This window comes from Cydia amplana, chromosome 25, assembly GCF_948474715.1.
Source record: "Cydia amplana chromosome 25, ilCydAmpl1.1, whole genome shotgun sequence".
Classification (NCBI taxonomy): domain Eukaryota; kingdom Metazoa; phylum Arthropoda; class Insecta; order Lepidoptera; family Tortricidae; genus Cydia; species Cydia amplana.
The window spans coordinates 4,339,646-4,357,523 of NC_086093.1; the positions used below are offsets into that span (position 1 = coordinate 4,339,646).

The window sequence follows — 17,878 nt, forward strand, 5'->3', positions numbered from 1 at the left end:
AGGTGTCCGAGTTGACCGGTGACCACCAGCTGACCAGGGAGCAGATCGAAGCCACTCAGCTGATAGTCTGCACTCCGGAGAAGTGGGACATCATTACTAGAAAAGGTTAGTTCTGATTCATTCATTCATTCGTACAACTTGAAGGTGTCCGAGTTGACCGGTGACCACCAGCTGACCAGGGAGCAGATCGAAGCCACTCAGCTGATAGTCTGCACTCCGGAGAAGTGGGACATCATTACTAGAAAAGGTTAGTTATGATTCATTCATTCATTCATTCATTCATTCGTACAACTTGAAGGTGTCCGAGTTGACCGGCGACCACCAGCTGACCAGGGAGCAGATCGAAGCCACCCAGCTGATAGTCTGCACTCCGGAGAAGTGGGACATCATTACTAGAAAAGGTTAGTTTTCAATTCTACCTGTGTCGACGAGTATACAATGATTAAATAAATATACTGGGTTAAGCCAGGCCTATGGAACTCTCCGCGCGGGCTCGGATTTATGCCTACGAATCTCGTCCCGCCGGCGGTACAATACAATAGCCAGCCAGTTGGTTGTCACACGCGCTCACGCACGCACGCCACCGCGCGCTCCGTGCGTATTTTTACGACGGTTACATGGTACGTAGGTACTTTTTAGGGTTCCGTACCCAAAGGGTAAAAACAGGACTATTACTAAGACTCCGCTGTCCGTCCGTCCGTCCATCCGTCCATCCGTCCGTCCGTCCGTCTGTCACCAGGCTGTATCTCACGAACCGTGATAGCTAGACAGTTGAAATTTTCACAGATGATGTATTTCTGTTGCCGCTATAACAACAAATACTAAAAACAGAATAAAATAAAGATTTAAGTGGGGCTCCCATACAACAAACGTGATTTTTGACCGAAGTTAAGCAACGTCGGTCGGGGTCAGTACTTGGATGGGTGACCGTTTTTTTGCTTGTTTTTTTTGCTTGTTTTGCTCTTTTTTTAGTTGATGGTGCGAAACCCTCCGTGCGCGAGTCCGACTCGCGCTTGGCCGGTTTTTTTTTTAAAGTTGTAGGTAATATTTTTTACGACACATTTATACTCGTAGTTAGATATCTACCTAAGACACCAATGTATTTGAAATTTAAGCATAGGCAACCCTAGAGTTGTGTCGGCGCGTGCGGTGCGGGGAGCGGCGCGTTGAAGGTCACTCCATTGTATTTTTGTGTAGGTATCAAAACCGGTAGGTATTTGCGTTATCTTTGAGAGATAAGTATCTGTTCGTAAGAACTATTATATAATCTGTGTTTAAGCTTAGAATAAATTTAAAAGTGGAAAAATTACTGCCCTGGGTGAGACTTGAACGAAAAAATTACAATAATAGTGCACATTTTAATCTAAAATGACATCTGACATCGAGATTAATCTCATATACCTACATCACTGACAATCCAACCTCTAGACTGAGCTTAGGCCAATTCTTTCATGAAACCGATGCTGCCAAAAATACGGGGGTGCGGGGGGACGAGGTGAGCGAATCCCGTGCCGTGATTGGTCCGTTCAAAGACACGGACCAATCACGGCACGGGATTGACTCGAAGATGGAGTAACGCTACCGTATGTGTGGCAGAGGGGGTAGCGCGACTATGCTATGTCTAGAGGTTGGATTGTCTGTGACCTACATAGATGATAGTATGACCGTGACGTAACAGGCGACAGTTAAATTTCGTCGTCTAAGCCAACGGTAGCGTGGCCGAGCGGTCTAAGGCGCTGGTTTAAGGCACCAGTCTCTTCGGAGGCGTGGGTTCGAATCCCACCGCTGCCATCATCTTTTTGTAGCGAATCCTGTCTTTTTTAGGGTTCCGTACCCCAAAAGGAAAAAGCGGAACCCTTATAGGATCACTCGTGCGTCTTGTCTGTCTGTCTGTCTGACCATTCCTTTATCTCCGAAACTACTCAATCTAAAATTTTGAAAAAAAAATACACAAATAGTTCTTTACCTTATAGATGACAGGAAAACCTATTAGATACGTGCAGTCAAGCGTGAGTCGGGTTTAATTACTTAGTTTTTGATCTGACCCCTACGAGTTTTTTAAAGACATTTCAGTCACTTTCCACATAAAAAAAATACATTATTAAAAATTGGGTACTATACGGAATCCACGGAACGCGAGTCCAACTCGCACTTGACCGGTTTTCAAAAAGCGTTTTTCAATTAAAAGACACGTCAAGATCTCTAGTCTTTTTCTAATGCTAAAAAAACGAACTATAGCATAGAGAAATATAGTAAGACAAGAGTGCTCACTCCATAGCAAGAGTGCTCAGTTTTGGTACCAAAAAGACTATTACTTTCAATGTCTACATCTAGCATCGAGTAGCGGAACTATCAGTACTGCTACATCTATTGTCAAGTAGCGTTTTTTAGTTATGATGACACTTAGAGACATTTACATCTCTAAATAATTTTAGATTATAGTATTTGTATCTTTGTGTTCTTTTTTTCAATACTATTGTTATAGCGTTTTTTTTTTTAAATTTTACATTTAGAGACTTTATACATCTCTATGTAATACTTTAGTTTGATTTTATATTTGCGGCTTAGTTGTATTTTATAATTGTTGATGTGTTTTTTTTTGCTGTATGTAAATTCCATGTTGACGTGTAAAAGTGCCCTTGTGACCTATTCGCTGAATAAATGTTGATGTTTGATGATGATGAGTAACAAATGTTTTTCCTCAGGTGGCGAGCGATCCTTCACGAATCTGGTGCGGCTGATCATCATAGATGAAGTGCATCTTCTACACGACGAGCGAGGACCGGTGCTAGAGGCGCTGGTCGCTAGGACCCTGAGGACGGTCGAGCAGACCCAGGAAGACGTAATAATATTACCATTATTTACCTTAACCTTTTGGACGCCAATGACCGATATATCTGTCACCGTAAAATTGTAAACACTCGTCATATTATAATCTCGCTAGTTACATTATAAACTGACGGTAGGGAGATTATAATCTAACCTAACCTAACCTACGTTAGATTATAAACTAACGGGTTCACAATCTTACGGTGTCATATCCGCACCGTAGGTTCAACGCCAAAGACCGATTAATCGCTCACAGACCACAGAGCAACATCGACCTACGGGCATATGCATAAAGTTTAACTTCAGTTTTGACACTTCAATGATGTGGCGTCTGAGTGACAGCTTTTGTCTTTGACACTGCGTGGAAAAGGTTAAGGGCCCATCAACGTGCACACTAGCGCCACTGCCAAATAATCGTGATTATTTAAATTTAACGAAAGATGTGGAAAAAAGGGCCGCTACGTACTGTATCTTGTATTAAAGTATCTTTTGAATGATATATTTCTAAATTATGGCACTATCCCTTTTGGCTATTTAGGGCTGTCAAAATTCAAGTGATTATCTTATCTGTGGTCGTGCACGCAAAGGGACGTCAAGTTGTGTCAACCCTAATAATTGCTCGAAGCAATGCTGAGCCGAACGGAGCCGAGTTTGCCCGAAGTCGGGAGTGCCCCACTGCTTAGGGTACAGAACCCTAAAAGTTAAATGTGTTTTTCTCAAAAATGGACGGCAAAGTCGACGTAGTTTATGGTCAGTCAAAAAATTAAAAAGTTAAAAACATTGCAGTCTCGATTTCGGGACTACTTATTTTTTTTTAAAGGAGGCAAAGCAAATCTTTTTAATGGTTCTACTTTTTTCTGTGAAAATTAGAACGTTACTTCTGTAAAATATTTCTATTTCTTGCACCATTTTTGAGAAAAGCACTATATATGACTCGGCTGGAAGGCTACTTGCTGGCTTCGGATTCAATTAAACGGACTCCTAAGGTCATCCGTTTAAAACGAATCCTCAGCCAGTAGCTACTTCCGAACCTCGACAATAATGTACTATTTCATGTTTCTAGGTCCGAATAGTGGGTCTGTCAGCTACATTGCCTAATTACAACGACGTGGCCGACTTCCTCAGGGTCAATCGTGACCCCAAGTCCGAACAGTGTGGGTTGTTCCACTTCGACAACTCTTTCAGGTGAGTTCATTGCCTTTGCCAAAGAGAATAGAGTGTCTAGAGTTACTGTCATCGTAAATGATGCAGCCCCAGTACATTTACTGCCATCTTTCGACAGAAGATTAAGACTGTTAGAACGCCATGACACAGAATAAATAATAGTACTAAGTACAGAAGACTCACTCTCTAACAAAACGCGTCTGGTACGATCAGCATAGATGTGGCCGCTAGGTGGCGACAGCGCCACGCGCGGCTTATGGCTTTCACCAAAATTGGGGCCGGAACGGATGTACTTTTAGCTACCTGTAGCAAAGCGACGAAATCGCGGAGTGAGACACGCCTGGTCATGACTTTGATCCTCATTCTTTCACTGATATGTGTTAATTTGTTAAATATTAAAATATAACGACATCTAGTCTACAGTAGGCCAAAGGTATGGCGTCATCGCTCGAAAATATTGCACCATACCTTTGGCCTAGTCTCGAGTAGATGGCGTTAATTTTTGACATTTAAAAATTGACACATCAGTGACAGAATAAGGATCAAAGTCAAATGGCGTTCTAACAGTTTTAATCTTCTGTCGAAAGATGGCAGTAAATGTACTGTGGCCACATAATCTAATTTACCAATCCGCCTTCATTTCAAATTCTCTTTGATATTACATATATGCATCAATTTAGAATTACAATGTAAATCTGTCGTTTTACGTCACGTGTAATCTTGAACTGTGACGTAACGGGCAACAGCTAATTTCGTCGTCTGAGGCAACGGTAGCGTGGCCGAGCGGTCTAAGGCGCTGGTTTAAGGCACCAGTCTCTTCGGAGGCGTGGGTTCGAATCCCACCGCTGCCAAGATCTTTTTGTATATTTTAAATTCAATATTTTAAAGAACATTTTGTTCTCTGAGAGATTGCATTCACGGCTAAAATACTGAACTGATTTAATAAGTTTTCACATGTCGGAGAGCTTTTAAGGTGTAGACTGTACACATAGGCCACGCCAATTATTTATAACCAGGGTGGATTTTTAGTAAATAGAATAATCGATAAAATCCCACGCATTTTCTGTTTTCGATGTACGCTCAATATAATTTAGAAAAATTGTAACTTCCAAAAATGGCAACATTTTTACTGACGCCTTAAAATAGGGGGTACTACTGCAATGTTCTGCCGCCAGAGTGCAGCACTAGCACCCAACGTAAACCATAGAGTAACTTATACATACTGTGCCTTAAACTGTTTTTTGACAAGTTTTCACAGACAATAAAATATGACATTGATACATCAAGGCGCTTTGTTTACAAAGGGCCTACCGGGAAACGCGAAATTCTAAACTCAGCTATCTGCCTCTTTATCGCACGAATATGCAAGAATATAGAGAGGTTAGATAACAAAATTTCGACTCTCTCGTTTGCGGTAGACCCTTAGATGACGGATTGTGGAAGTGGCGCCCTACGCAGAGTTTCGCGTAATATTCCCTATTCCGCCCAAATCAATCAATTTTTAACGATTTAAATCGTTATTTGAACGATTTAAAAACTAGTAAATAAATAGTACTCTTGTGTTCAGGCCTGTGCCTTTGGAGCAACAGTACATCGGTGTGACGGAAAAGAAAGCCCTGAAGCGGTTCCAAGTGATGAATGACATCGTCTATGAGAAGACCATGGAACACGCAGGCAGGAACCAGGTAACACGTTATCTTGATTCATTCTGACTTAATAGGGTATTTGACTAGCACAGAATAAATAATAGAACTAGGTACAGAAGACTCACTCTCTAACAAAACGAGTCTGTTACGATCAGCACAGATATGGTCGGTAGGTGGCGGCAGCGTCACGCGCGGCTTAGTGTAAGGCCTGAGTGGACGCTCGAGTTGGGCGTGCAGCGGGGCGGGGCGTGCGGCGTGCATGTTAAACAAATGCAAGCGTATAGGAGCGGCCTTAGTGCACGCTGCTCACATCACGCGTGAGCCCACAGCCACGCTGCACGCCCCGCCGAACGCTGCGCTTAGGCCTTACACTTATGGCTAGCCACCAAAATTGGTGTGGAACGGATGTACTTTTAGCTACCTGTAACTGCTGTCAACGTTTCTCTATTAATCTTCTGGTGCTTTATTTCGTGTATGGTGTAAAATTATTTATTTTAAATATACGCGATATAATCAGTTTTAATAGTTTTATTTCATTATTAATATTTGTTCTCTTTCAGATTCTGGTGTTTGTACATTCGCGTAAGGAGACAGGAAAAACGGCGAGGGCTATTCGAGATATGTGCTTAGAGAAGGACACGCTTGGACAGTTCCTCAGGTAAACCGTATTCCGCGCGTTAGCTAAAACAAAATATACTTATTACCACTATAACACTGGGGACACTCCTCCTTTCGGGCAAACTCGAGAGTATCCTTATTTTTAGGGTTCCGTACCTCAAAAAAACGGAACCCTTATAGTCACTCGTGCGTCTGTCTGTCGGTCCGACCCCCCCCCCCCCCCCCCTTATCTCCGAAACGACTAGGTATACATTTTGAAAAAAATACACAAAATAGTTCTTTACCTATAGATGTCAGGAAAACTTATTAGACATGCACAGTCAAGCGTGAGTCGGACTTAATTACTTAGTTTTTGATCCAACCCCTACGGGTTTTTTAAAGATTTCCTTTACAGATCGTCACATTTTTGTATGACTATTTTATTTATTTATATGAACGTGACGCACAGAAAAATTTTTTTTTCATACAAAATTTTCATGTATGAGGCGTGAATGTACAAATGATTCTAAGTAAAATAAGCCCAAGAAGTCAATATTTTGAAGACATGAATGAAATGTACATTTTTTTTGGAAAACGCTTGCTCACTGTAGTGTTTTTTGTATAACAGGGAAGGCTCAGCCAGCACAGAAGTACTCAGAACAGAAGCGGACCAAGTAAAGAACCCTGAGCTACGAGAACTCCTCCCGTATGGGTTCGCGATCCATCACGCCGGTATGAGCCGCGTCGACCGCACGCTTGTTGAAGATCTGTTCGCCGACAGACATATACAGGTGACTATAATGTTATAGCGGACCTAGTATAGAACCCTGAGGAACTCCTCCCGTATGGGTTCGCGATCCATCACGCCGGTATGAGCCGCGTCGACCGCACGCTTGTTGAAGATCTGTTCGCCGACAGACATATACAGGTGACTATAATGTTATACTATAGCGTACCCAGTATAGAACCCTGAGGAACTCCTCCCGTATGGGTTCGCGATCCATCACGCCGGTATGAGCCGCGTCGATCGTACGCTTGTTGAAGATCTGTTCGCCGACAGACATATAGGTGATAAACTAATGCACTCACTTGAATACCACTGCCTCTGTAAGGGCTCATTTAGACGGTGCGAGAACCCGCATGCGAGTTTCATTACATTGCGTCATCGGTCGGCTGAATTGTTGTAACCTCAATGGTCCGCAATGTAACTAAAATCGCATGCGAGTTCGCGCGCCGTCTAAATCAGCCCTAAACTGTACACCTCGCGATAAGCTAAAAAGCTGTAAAAATGAAAATTACTTATACTTCGTTGAGCCATGATTTTTCAAAAAACGAAGTTACACAATTTTTTTATCTATGGACCTGCTCGCAAAATTTCACGAGAATCTGATATATTACGGTGATCTCGGAAACAGCTCTAACGATTTCAATGAAATAGGCTACATGGGGTATTTCGGGGGCGAAAAATCGATCTAGAACGCGCATTTGTGAGTTTTTATATGTTTTCCGATCAAAGCTTGGTCTCCCAGATATTTATTTATTCAATATATTTATTTCGGTTAACAAGATCCATATATTACATAATTAATACCATGAATAAAAATAAATAACCCTAACCCTTTAAACCCTTAGGGCCACTTGCACCACCCACTAACCCGAGGTTAAGCTGTTAAACCGTTAACTCATTGTACTGGTAACCATACTAACTCCAGGTTTAATCGGTTAACCCCGGGTTAGAGGAATGGTGTAAGTGGCACTTAATGACCACTTATTAACCCTTAGGCTTAGCACGCACTGCGGTTTTTAAAAAGCGGTTCCGCTACCGCAAAAAATGTAACGTACGGCATTCTTTATAAGCGCACGCACTTGCGATTTAAGAATGCCGTACGTTACATTTTTTGCGGTAGCGGAACCGCTTTTTAAAAACCGCAGTGCGTGCTAAGCCTTAAATAACCCGTTAACCCTTATTAACCCTTTAAATTTTTCCAGGTCCTAGTATCAACGGCCACCCTCGCGTGGGGTGTGAACTTACCAGCCCACACGGTCATAGTAAAAGGAACCCAGGTGTACTCCCCAGAAAAGGGTCGCTGGAGCGAGCTTGGCGCCCTCGACGTGTTGCAGATGTTGGGCAGAGCCGGCCGACCGCAGTACGATACTAAAGGAGAAGGTAATATTCATAATTTTGTCATAACTCCCTATCTGAAATATGTAGGTAACTTTTTCTAGGTAGGTCTTTCATCTAAATCTACATTCTTTCTTCTAAACAAATTAAATAACAACTGAAGCACACAAAATAAAAATAAAAACTATAAATTAAAAACCGCTCCCTGCCGTTCCCGATGCAAAGCTGGATTACCACAAACAGCCTTTGCAAAAGGAATGACTCTGAGTCTCTCATTTTCAGGGGGCCCTCCTCTATTTAAATTGTTTCTTTAGTAAACCTAAGGTTTTAAATTATGAAATAAAACAAATATAAATGAGTTAATACATAATACAAACTCGGAAGCAAATCTATCTGGCTGATTAACACATTTTGACGACAAAACCTTATGTTATTTAGTTAGTTTCAATTTCTCTTATACCTATTGTAAATATTTTCCGCACCTATTACTATTTGATCTGTTTGGCCCAAATTTAACTGGCAGAGAATGACTCCTGGCATTAAGTTCGCCTTTTGTACAACTTTTACTGTGGAATAAACTTTAAATAAAAAATAAATAAAACACCGAACTATTAGTATTTCTACCCGCGATCAATCGGAGACGGTGTATGTATTCAGGGTGAGAGGCTACTTACTTGCATACGAATGAATGTTCTCATATATACATATATCTCTAAAACGCCTTGGCCACAGAATAAGTAATAGTATTATCATACAGAACGGCCACGCACCGCCCCGCCCCGACTCGCATTACCTCGCCCCGCGACATGAATCTGACGTACTTCTGGCGTGCTCTCAGTAAAGCGACTTACCCACACATACACAATGTCGCGTGTACAGACGTGCCGCGCACACATATAAACGCAAACGATTGTTGATGTATGGCGTGTCCGCTGTGCCTTGGCCGATTTGGTTTTCGATAAAGATTATTAATTTGTTTAGAGCTAAAAACTATATTTGTCTGCAGGCATCCTGATTACGAACCACTCCGAACTACAATACTACCTGTCTCTCCTGAACCAGCAACTACCCATCGAGTCCCAAATGGTGGGCAAACTGCCCGACATGCTTAACGCAGAAATCGTACTAGGGTCGGTGCAGAGCGTACGCGACGCTGTCACATGGCTTGGTGAGTACTGACAATCATTACTAGCTGCAAGCTTCAATATTACTTGTGTTAGAGACGGACATATTCAAAGTGCATCGCTCTTATCTTGAGATAGAGTGAGACAGATGTCGGGTTGCAATACTACCTGTCTCTGAATCAGCAGTTACCCATCGAGTCCCATATAGTGGGCAAACTGCCCGATATGCTTAACGCAGAAATCGTGCTAGGGTCGGTGCAGAGCGTACGCGACGCTGTCACATGGCTTGGTGAGTACTGACAATCATTACTAGCCACAAGCTTCAATATTACAGTTAGAGACGGATATATTCAGAGTGCATCGCTCTTATCCTGAGATAGAGTGAGACAGGTGTCGAGTTGCAATACTACCTGTCTCTGAATCAGCAGTTACCCATCGAGTCCCATATAGTGGGCAAACTGCCTGATATGCTTAACGCAGAAATCGTGCTAGGGTCGGTGCAGAGCGTACGCGACGCTGTCACATGGCTTGGTGAGTACTGACAATCATTACTAGCCACAAGCTTCAATATTACTTGTGTTAGAGACGGACATATTCAAAGTGCATCGCTCTTATCCTGAGATAGAGTGAGACAGGTGACGGGTTGCAATACTACCTGTCTCTGAATCAGCAGTTACCCATCAAGTCCCATATAGTGGGCAAACTGCCTGATATGCTTAACGCGGAAATCGTGCTAGGGTCGGTGCAGAGCGTATGCGACGCTGTTACTTGGCTTGGTGAGTACTGACAATCATTACTAGCCACAAGCTTCAATATTACTTGTGTTAGAGACGGACATATTCAAAGTGCATCGCTCTTATCCTGAGATAGAGTGAGACAGGTGTCGGGTTGCAATACTACCTGTCTCTGAATCAGCAGTTACCCATCAAGTCCCATATAGTGGGCAAACTGCCCGATATGCTTAACGCAGAAATCGTGCTAGGGTCGGTGCAGAGCATACGCGACGCTGTTACTTGACTCGGTGAGTACGGACAATACTATTACTAGCCACACCACAGAATAAATAATAGCATAGAGAAATATAAGTAAAGAAAGAGTGGTAACTCCATACATCAGTTTTATTACCAAAACGCGAGTTATTTCGTAGTCGACATCTAAAGCTTTGGATTCCTCCAAAAACGGTGTCGTCATATGACGGCCGTCATATAGCGGCCGCAAAAGACGGCCGTCTTTACGGTGGCGACATGTGGAAAGTACCACGGCGTCATAACACACCGTCATCCACCAAGGTCAAAGCGGCAAATTTGAAAAATGTAGGCGCGATGGGATAACGTCCCATAGAAAATTTGAATTTCGCGCCTTTTCCTACTGACAAGATTTGCTTGATCATCTATAATTTACTTGGAGGATGAAATATCATCAGAAGAGGAAAATAATCGTAGTACGGAATCATTTATTCAAATCTCGTGTCATTTATTCAAAATGGCGTCACCGCTATCTAATAAAACGTTCACGAAACTATCGACACCGTCATGACGGCCGTCATCTTACGTTACGTTGACAATCAACGTAACGTAACGCCGTCTGGGAAACCGCGCCATCTTGTTTACATAGACAACGTTCTAGTGACGTCAGTCAACGCTATATAGCGGCCGTAATATGACGGCACCGTTTTCGGAGGAATCCAAAGCTTAACGTCAAGTAGCGGAACTATCAGTACCCCTAGTTGACACCAGATGTCCCAAGTTTCGCTACTGACGAAAAATGTACTACCAAAACATTTTACAACTAATATTATAAGCAAAAGGAGTTGAAAATAGACTTCCTGTTAATCCGGTTATATTACCTAAAAATTGTCGAGCATTAATTTTTGTTCGCCAGGACATCTATTGTCAACTAGCAGAACTGATAATGTTCTTCAATCCATAAACCGGTATACTGTTCTCTTTTTCTACAATAGTCCCAATGCCTGCTGAGACCGGTTCATGGGTGTCTATTGTTGCGCCTGTGAACGGGTTCTAGCAGGCGTTCTACATGACATAAAAGCTCTCCAAGAGGCCTCTACGTGTTGGATCTATATCCCCACGCAAGCCTATCAAAAGACCGGGATTATAGGCCCGTGAAACCCAAGGATATATAAATAATAATTATAATTTCCAACAGGATACACGTATCTGTACATAAGGATGGTGCGAGAGCCGGCTCTGTACGGCATTACTCCCGAGAAGATGCAAGACGACAAACTCCTGGAGTTACACAGAGCTGATCTGATACACACCGCCGCCAGCCTACTAGACAAGTTAGTACCCGTACTTATAGTTTTTTTAGGGTTCCGTACCCAGAGGGTAAAAACGGGACCCTATTACTAAGACTCCACTGTCCGTCAGTCTGTCACCAGGCTATATCTCATCAACCGTTGAAATTTTACTATTTAAAAACTAGACAGTTGAAAATTTCACTGATGATGTATTTCTGTTGGCGCTATAACAATAAATACTAAAAATAGAATAAAATAAATATTTAAGTCCCATAAATATCCCATGTAATTTTTTCCGTTTTTTGTGTAATAGTACGGAACCCCTCGTGCGCGAGTCCGACTCGCACTTGGCCGGTTTTTTTTTACGATTTCTTTTTAAGACTACCATTTTATTTTAAGAAGTCAAACTACTTAACACAGTTAGATACAATACAGTGTTTATACATATTCGTATAAAGTTAAATATTAAAAATAAGGAATGATGGCGTTTTGCACATTTTCGTAATTGGCGGTTTGCTTTGGGTGGTATTCCACCTGTCCAATTCCTTTGTCGAATGTCATTGCGTCTCACTCTCTCATTAATGGACTTTCATACCCAGCCGCGGTCACTAAAACTGTAAAGTTTTTTTTAAGGAATCTTATCTTGTTCTATTTTTACTTTCATAACGAGTAATTTCCAAGCAAAAACACTGACGTTTTATACATTTCCAGAGCCGGGCTGATCAAGTATGAGCGCAAATCCGGCCACTTCCAACCGACCGAGCTAGGCCGCATCGCCTCCCACTTCTACTGCACATACGAAACTATGCAGTCCTACAACCAGCTACTGAAACCTACGCTAGGAGAGATCGAGCTGTTTAGAGTATTCTCTCTGTCGGCTGAATTCAGGAATATTACCGTTAGGGAAGAAGAAAAGTTGGAGTTACATAAGCTAATGGAAAGAGTAAGTTATTTCATATATTAGTTGGTTAAGTGTATTTCTACTGCACTTACGAAACCAGGCAGTCATACAACCAGCTACTGAAACCTACGCTAGGGGAAATCGAGCTGTTTAGAGTATTCTCTCTGTCGGCTGAATTCAGGAATATTACCGTTAGGGAAGAAGAGAAGTTGGAGTTACATAAGCTGATGGAAAGAGTAAGTTTTTTAGTCTGTTACAGTCTCAATAATTCCCCCCATAAGTGTATTTCTACTGCACTTACGAAACCATGCAGTCCTACAACCAGCTACTAAAGCCTACGCTAGGAGAGATCGAGCTGTTTAGAGTATTCTCTCTGTCGGCTGAATTCAGGAATATTACCGTTAGGGAAGAAGAGAAGTTGGAGTTACATAAGCTGATGGAAAGAGTAAGTTTTTTAGTCTGTTACAGTCTCAATAATTCCCCCCATAAGTGTATTTCTACTGCACTTACGAAACCATGCAGTCCTACAACCAGCTACTAAAGCCTACGCTAGGAGAGATCGAGCTGTTTAGAGTATTCTCTCTGTCGGCTGAATTCAGGAATATCACCGTTAGAGAAGAAGAAAAGTTGGAGTTACATAAGCTAATGGAAAGAGTAAGTTTTTTTCATATATTAGTTGGTTAAGTGTATTTCTACTGCACTTACGAAACCATGCAGTCCTACAACCAACTACTAAAACCTACGCTAGGGGAGATTGAGCTGTTTAGAGTATTCCCTCTGTCGGCTGAATTCAGGAATATTACCGTTAGGGAAGAAGAGAAGTTGGAGTTACATAAGCTGATGGAAAGAGTAAGTTTTTTAGTCTGTTACAGTCTCAATAATTCCCCCCATAAGTGTATTTCTACTGCACTTACGAAACCATGCAGTCATACAACCAGCTACTGAAACCTACGCTAGGGGAGATTGAGCTGTTTAGAGTATTCTCTCTGTCGGCTGAATTCAGGAATATTACCGTTAGGGAAGAAGAGAAACTGGAGTTACATAAGCTAATGGAAAGAGTAAGTTTTTTTTTCATATATTAGTCGGTTATAGTCTCAATAAACTGCACACAAAACTATGCAGTTATACAACCAACTACTAAAACCTACGCTAGGGGAGATTGAGCTGTTTAGAGTATTCTCTCTGTCGGCTGAATTCAGGAATATTACCGTTAGGGAAGAAGAAAAGTTGGAGTTACATAAGCTGATGGAAAGAGTAAGTTTTTTAGTCTGTTACAGTCTCAATAATTCCCCCCATAAGTGTATTTCTACTGCACTTACGAAACCATGCAGTCCTACAACCAGCTACTAAAACCTACGCTGGGAGAGATCGAGCTGTTTAGGGTGTTCTCTCTGTCGGCTGAATTCAGGAATATTACCGTTAGAGAAGAAGAGAAACTGGAGTTACATAAGCTAATGGAAAGAGTAAGTTTTTTTTTCATATATTAGTCGGTTATAGTCTCAATAAACTGCACACAAAACTATGCAGTCATACAACCAACTACTGAAACCTACGCTAGGGGAAATCGAGCTGTTTAGAGTATTCTCTCTGTCGGCTGAATTCAGGAATATCACCGTTAGAGAAGAAGAGAAACTGGAGTTACATAAGCTAATGGAAAGAGTAAGTTTTTTAGTCTGTTACAGTCTCAATAATTCCCCCCATAAGTGTATTTCTACTGCACTTACGAAACCATGCAGTCCTACAACCAGCTACTAAAACCTACGCTAGGGGAGATCGAGCTGTTTAGAGTATTCTCTCTGTCGGCTGAATTCAGGAATATTACCGTTAGGGAAGAAGAAAAGTTGGAGTTACATAAGCTAATGGAAAGAGTAAGATTTTTTCGCATATTAGTCGGTTACAGTCTCAATAATTCGCCCCATAAGTGTAAGAGTGGCTTTTTACCTGCCAAGTTGTTTTTTGGAGTTCCGTACCAAAGGGATAAAAACGTGACCCTATTACTAAGACTCCGCTGTCCGTCTGTCTGTCTGTCACCAGGCCTTTTCTCTGTCGGCTGAATTCAGGAATATTACTGTTAGGGAAGAAGAAAAGTTGGAGTTACATAAGCTAATGGAAAGAGTAAGTTTTTTACAAGCATTTACTTAAATTGCCATGTTAGTATGTTAGCTAGTGTGGGTCAAATCTTGTAAGCTAAATTTGACCCACTTTTCCGATTTGATTTGATTTCCGATTGTACTGAAAATTTGCATTTGTAAGTCGGGTGACAATGCAATATTTTGGTACTATTGAGCTGTTCTGATGATGGAGATTGGAGGTAGCCATAGGAACTCTGTGATGAAACAACGCAACCTAATTGTGTTTAGGATTTTTAGAATTGTCAGCGATAAAAGCTTGTACAGTCAGCAGCAGAAGTTGCTAAGCGGGCGAGGTGTTCAAAATGATCTTGACGCGACTTTATTGTTAAGAGAATACGAGCGTGTCAAGGTAATTTTGAATACGTCGCCCGCTTAGCAACTTCTGCTGCTGAGTGTACCAAAAATTAAATTTATGCCAAAAACTTAATTTTTTTAATTATTTACAAGCAGACCGATGCTATTAAGAAGTGTAACGCTCTTACGGTAGATGTCGCTAGGGTCCCCTACACCCATAATATGGTGGAAAGATTTGCTGGCTATGGATGAGGTCTTGGTGGCTCAGATGGCAGAGCACTGGAATATCGATCCAGAGGCCGTGAGTTCAAGTCTCACCCAAGACAGTAATTTTTCCACTTATAAATTTATTCTAAGTTTAAAAACTTAATTTTGTACTCAGGTACCAATCCCAATAAAGGAAAGTATCGAAGAACCGTCAGCCAAAGTGAACGTGCTGCTACAAGCGTACATATCGCAGTTGAAACTAGAAGGCTTTGCCCTAATGGCGGACATGGTGTACGTCACGCAGTCCGCCAGTCGCCTGCTGCGGGCCATCTTCGAGATTGTGCTGCACAGAGGTACATGTACATACCAGGGATGTCGCGGATGCCGATTTTTTGACATCCGCGGATGCGGATGCGGATTTTTAAAGGCTCACATCCGCGGATGCGGATGTCAAGATAGGTACATAAAAAACGTCATATATTATTACATTTTAGTGAATTTTATTTCAAAAAACCGGCCAAGTGCGAGTCGGAGCGTTCATACATTAAGTCCCAATCACGCTTGACTGCTCATTTCTAATAGGTTTTTTTGGCTAATGACTAAATTACCTAGCAGTCTAGGACTTACGCCGATGCTAAGACGTTCCTGTACCGACCTGTTCCACATCCGCATCCGCATTAAACTCCGCATCGATTTTTAACGGATGCGGATGTTGAAAATAATGCGGAAGTTCCGCGGTTGCGGATGCGGATGCGGATGTTCGCAACATCCCTGGTACATACATACATTCATTGACATAACTTGGCATAGCGTATGTTTTGTCCCTCACGGACGCACGCGTATAGGACGTCTATGGGATCCTACCATCTATGAGTGACAATGACTTTAGGTATACTTGGCGTTCAAAATGTTAAATTCCGATTTTATTAAATTTAAATATATTAAAAACTTATGGTATCAGCGTAATTCGTCCCATTCGTTTTTCGTTCATTTCTTATGTCCGTCTCATTCTGTGTTCGTCACTCATTCTTTATTCGTCTCGATCGCTATATGTCCCTATCGTCTTAAGTACAATTATGTAACCTGTCTCTTTCTTAACAAGTCTTTTTCGTTTTTCGTCACGGTCTTCCTAGGACTATGTCTTTGTTTGTGTCTCTCTTTTTTGGTATCATTCGCACTTTATCTTTAGTCACTTTCGTTATTCGTCTCACTCTTTTTTTGTCTTTAATGGTAACTCGTTCCGTTCTTTTTTGGGCACGTTCGCTAATCGTCCCGTACTAGTAGGTCTTAATATTAAGTACGCAGATTGTATAAATAGAGTCATACCTCCTTAGCATTTCCAAGCAAATGAACTGTCAGAATTCAAAGTGTTATTTTAAATGTCAGACTACTACGAAATTACATGAAATTATGACGATCACTCGGTCAATAAGATATAATTAAAAAAAAAATAAGATTGACGGAAAAAGATTGTTACAAATAGTGACCGAGACGCAAAACGAATGTAACGAACTTAGAATTAGACTGAAAATGAATGAGACTAATCACGAATGTGACTAATAACGAATGCATGAAAAAAAATGAGACGAATAAGTGAATGAGACAAAAATCGAAAGGGAATAAGAAAGAATGAGTCCTAGGAAGACCGTGACGAAAAACGAAAAAGACTTGTTAAGAAAGAGACAGGTTGTACTTAAGACGATAGGGACATATAGCGATCGAGACGAATAAAGAATGAGTGACGAACACAGAATGAGACGGACATAAGAAATGAACGAAAAACGAATGGGACGAATTACGCTGATACCAAACTTATAACGGGTCACTCACGTATTTTAAGTCAACGTAAGTATACGTGAGAGACCCGTTTTTAATATATTTACTGTCTGTGTCTCACGGAAGTTTTGTTATTAAAATTCTATGAAAGACTGCATTGAACACTTACAATTTTTGATAGATTTTAGCCAATATATAAAGGACTGTGCGTCAAAATTGCCCCAAAACCAACAGAGTTGAGAGTTAGGTCATTAGATAGGTATTTTTCTGTACTTCATTTCATTCTATGGGCACCAAGCAGAATTCCATTGCAGAACTGAGAATTTGGTATTTTAGTCAAAATGACGTCACCCTTATTACCTAGGCAATAGAGTCCACCACCGGGCGAGCGCGGCAAATCATTCGGTGTGCTCGCCCGGCGGTGCGCGAACATCTACCCTGCAGCAATTAATTTACTTACTTGGACTTTATTGCCTAGGTAATAAGGGTGACGTCATTTTGGCTAAAATACCAATATCTCAGTTGGAATTCCGATTGGTACCCATAGAAAAAAATGAAGTACATAGAAATACATATCTATTACCTTACTCTCATTTCTGTTGGCGTTGGGTCCAGGCTCCATACAAAGTTGTCCATGGTCCTTTAATTGCGTGTTCAGTCTTATTAATAGATGACATTATTTGACAGGCTGGGCCCAGTTGGTGGACAAGACATTAGCTCTATGCAAGATGGTGGACCGACGCATGTGGCAGTCCATGTCACCGCTGCGGCAGTTCCGAAAGATGCCTGAGGAGGTAACCTCATTTATTATATTATTGGCCGATTCTAC

At 41.6% G+C, this 17,878-nt stretch overlaps 1 protein-coding gene and 2 non-coding genes across 3 annotated transcripts in view; all 3 read left to right on the plus strand.

The window, feature by feature from the left end:
- Positions 1 to 17,878, plus strand: part of LOC134659708 (U5 small nuclear ribonucleoprotein 200 kDa helicase) — an 82,721-nt gene that overhangs the window by 24,292 nt on the left and 40,551 nt on the right. The window contains exons 14-24 of the mRNA XM_063515400.1: positions 2,706 to 2,842; positions 3,893 to 4,014; positions 5,561 to 5,678; positions 6,200 to 6,297; positions 6,865 to 7,027; positions 8,226 to 8,403; positions 9,365 to 9,526; positions 11,646 to 11,781; positions 12,451 to 12,682; positions 15,449 to 15,626; positions 17,737 to 17,843. Coding sequence (XP_063371470.1) covers positions 2,706 to 2,842; positions 3,893 to 4,014; positions 5,561 to 5,678; positions 6,200 to 6,297; positions 6,865 to 7,027; positions 8,226 to 8,403; positions 9,365 to 9,526; positions 11,646 to 11,781; positions 12,451 to 12,682; positions 15,449 to 15,626; positions 17,737 to 17,843 — 1,631 coding nt within the window. The remainder of the gene's footprint in view (positions 1 to 2,705; positions 2,843 to 3,892; positions 4,015 to 5,560; positions 5,679 to 6,199; positions 6,298 to 6,864; positions 7,028 to 8,225; positions 8,404 to 9,364; positions 9,527 to 11,645; positions 11,782 to 12,450; positions 12,683 to 15,448; positions 15,627 to 17,736; positions 17,844 to 17,878) is intronic.
- Trnal-aag (transfer RNA leucine (anticodon AAG)) lies at positions 1,710 to 1,791 on the plus strand. Its single transcript has one exon. It is a non-coding gene; the product is annotated as a tRNA-Leu (tRNA).
- Positions 4,763 to 4,844, plus strand: Trnal-aag (transfer RNA leucine (anticodon AAG)). Its single transcript has one exon. It is a non-coding gene; the product is annotated as a tRNA-Leu (tRNA).